The 1757-nt window shown below is 59.8% G+C and overlaps 1 protein-coding gene across 1 annotated transcript in view; it reads right to left on the minus strand.

Annotated features, from left to right (window-relative positions):
* Positions 1 to 1757, minus strand: part of SLCO4A1 (solute carrier organic anion transporter family member 4A1) — a 13706-nt gene that overhangs the window by 1225 nt on the left and 10724 nt on the right. The window contains exons 10-12 of the mRNA XM_007462280.1: positions 1731 to 1757; positions 1421 to 1485; positions 886 to 1034 (exon numbers count right to left, since the gene is read on the minus strand). Coding sequence (XP_007462342.1) covers positions 886 to 1034; positions 1421 to 1485; positions 1731 to 1757 — 241 coding nt within the window. The remainder of the gene's footprint in view (positions 1 to 885; positions 1035 to 1420; positions 1486 to 1730) is intronic.

The following is a 1757-nucleotide window of genomic DNA, read 5'->3' on the forward strand; positions in this document are numbered from 1 at the left end:
ACCGGGAAAGAGAAAAGCAAGGGCCGGCTCCCTGTGCGGGGCGCGTCTATTTGAACTGACCCGTTTGTCCAGAGCCGCGCAAGTCCCTTTTCACACTTGGCTATTTTTAAGCTAATCTTCGGGGAGATAAACCCAAGGGTGGCTGAGAATCCTGTCTCTGAGGCCCCTCCCGAAAAGGCTCTGACAGTGGGACATTCCCAATTCCACCCTCCACCCAAAGAAATCCAAGACATTCTTGCATACCAGCCCTAGGATTTCATTTTATTTGGGAAGTTGTGTGCCTTTTCCTCCAACGGGGGGAAACTCGAAATATAAATACTATGTTTCACCCCACGTAGCGTACGCCAAGAGGTACAGCAGGAAGTTTCCATTAACAGCTTGAAAGCAGAGGGTCAGGCTAAGAAGCAGGACGTAACTCAAGACCCACTAAGGATGGAGAAGGAGAAGCGCTGCTCGTGGACCCACAGCCACAGGCGGCCCGGCCCAGAGCAGCAGGGCGGCCCGGGCTCTTGCAGGGGGAGCAGTTTTGATTTCTCCAAAGCCTTAGCTGACCAGAGCCCAGGGGCCAACCACCAAGCCGGGATGGTGAGGGCCCTGGAGGGCAGGGGGCCTGGAGAGCGAGCCCGTGTGACCTGGGCCTGCTGTCCCACTGTTCCCACCACTGGCATCACAGCATCACGATCCCCAGCAACAACAGCTCGAAATGGGGAAGGATCCCACTTCTGGAAACCGGGCTGCAGGATGATGCCCAGGGTTCCAGTGGGAAGATCCCAGTGGCATGCCCAGATGCCTGAGCTAGCTGGAAAAGGCTCTTGGTCCTTTGGAGTAGGCTCTGGGACTCCCTCCCCCGGCCAGCGCACCTGGGGGCGAGGCCACCCTGCTCACCTTGTATGCCAGCCCTGCGATAAGCAGGTACTGGCTCATGGCCGAGTTCTGGTACACGAAGCAGGAGCCCTGCTGGCCGCACTGGGTCTGCCAGAGCAGGCATGCCTTGTCGATCACCCAGCCAAAGGCGATGGGGCCCGGGATGCCCCCTGCGGAGAGAGGCACGTTCGGTACCCGGGCAGCCCGCGGGGGCGTCCAGAGACCCAGACCAGGCGGGCTGTAAGGAACGTGACTTCGGCCACTGGTGTTCACAGCGGGTGCAAAGGGGGCTTAATGTTCCTTTCTCTGGGGGCTTGCCTCCATGCCGAGAGATTCCCCACGGTCTTCGACTCTGGTGGAGCCCGCGTGTTAATGAGGAAATGGGTCCCTCTGGGCAAAAACATGGCCATGGGTCCCTCTAGCGGACTGTTAGGGAATGGAGCCCTTCCCCTATGTGGGCACAGCCTCGTGCTGGGATGCACACCAGCCTGGCGCGTGCCCTTGTGCGGTGAATGCACACCACAGCTATGCATGGCTTCCTCACACAGCACAGTACCTAGAGTTCTAACCACGATCCACTGGATTCCTAGTGCAAAGGATCGCTGCTGGTCACAGACACACCTGCAATGGAAAACCGGCGCATCAACGCCCGGGAAGCGTGGCCAAGTCACACCCCACGCCAGTGGCCGAGTCCTGGCCGAGCCCCGGGCCGCATCCCCAGGTGGCAAGCACCTCACAGAGGCAGTTAGCTCTCTCCTGCCACAGCTTTCCGGGGGCCCGGCACGTACCCCGCAGGGGTCTGCAGAGCTCCACCTTAGCTGCAAAGGGAAGGTTCTGGGCCAGAGTGAACCCAGGCCCGGGCTTACCGTAAAGTTGCCGTTAGTGCAGGAATG

The sequence above is a fragment of the Lipotes vexillifer genome, unplaced genomic scaffold (genome assembly GCF_000442215.2).
Source record: "Lipotes vexillifer unplaced genomic scaffold, Lipotes_vexillifer_v1.1 scaffold1798, whole genome shotgun sequence".
Lineage (NCBI taxonomy): Eukaryota > Metazoa > Chordata > Mammalia > Artiodactyla > Lipotidae > Lipotes > Lipotes vexillifer.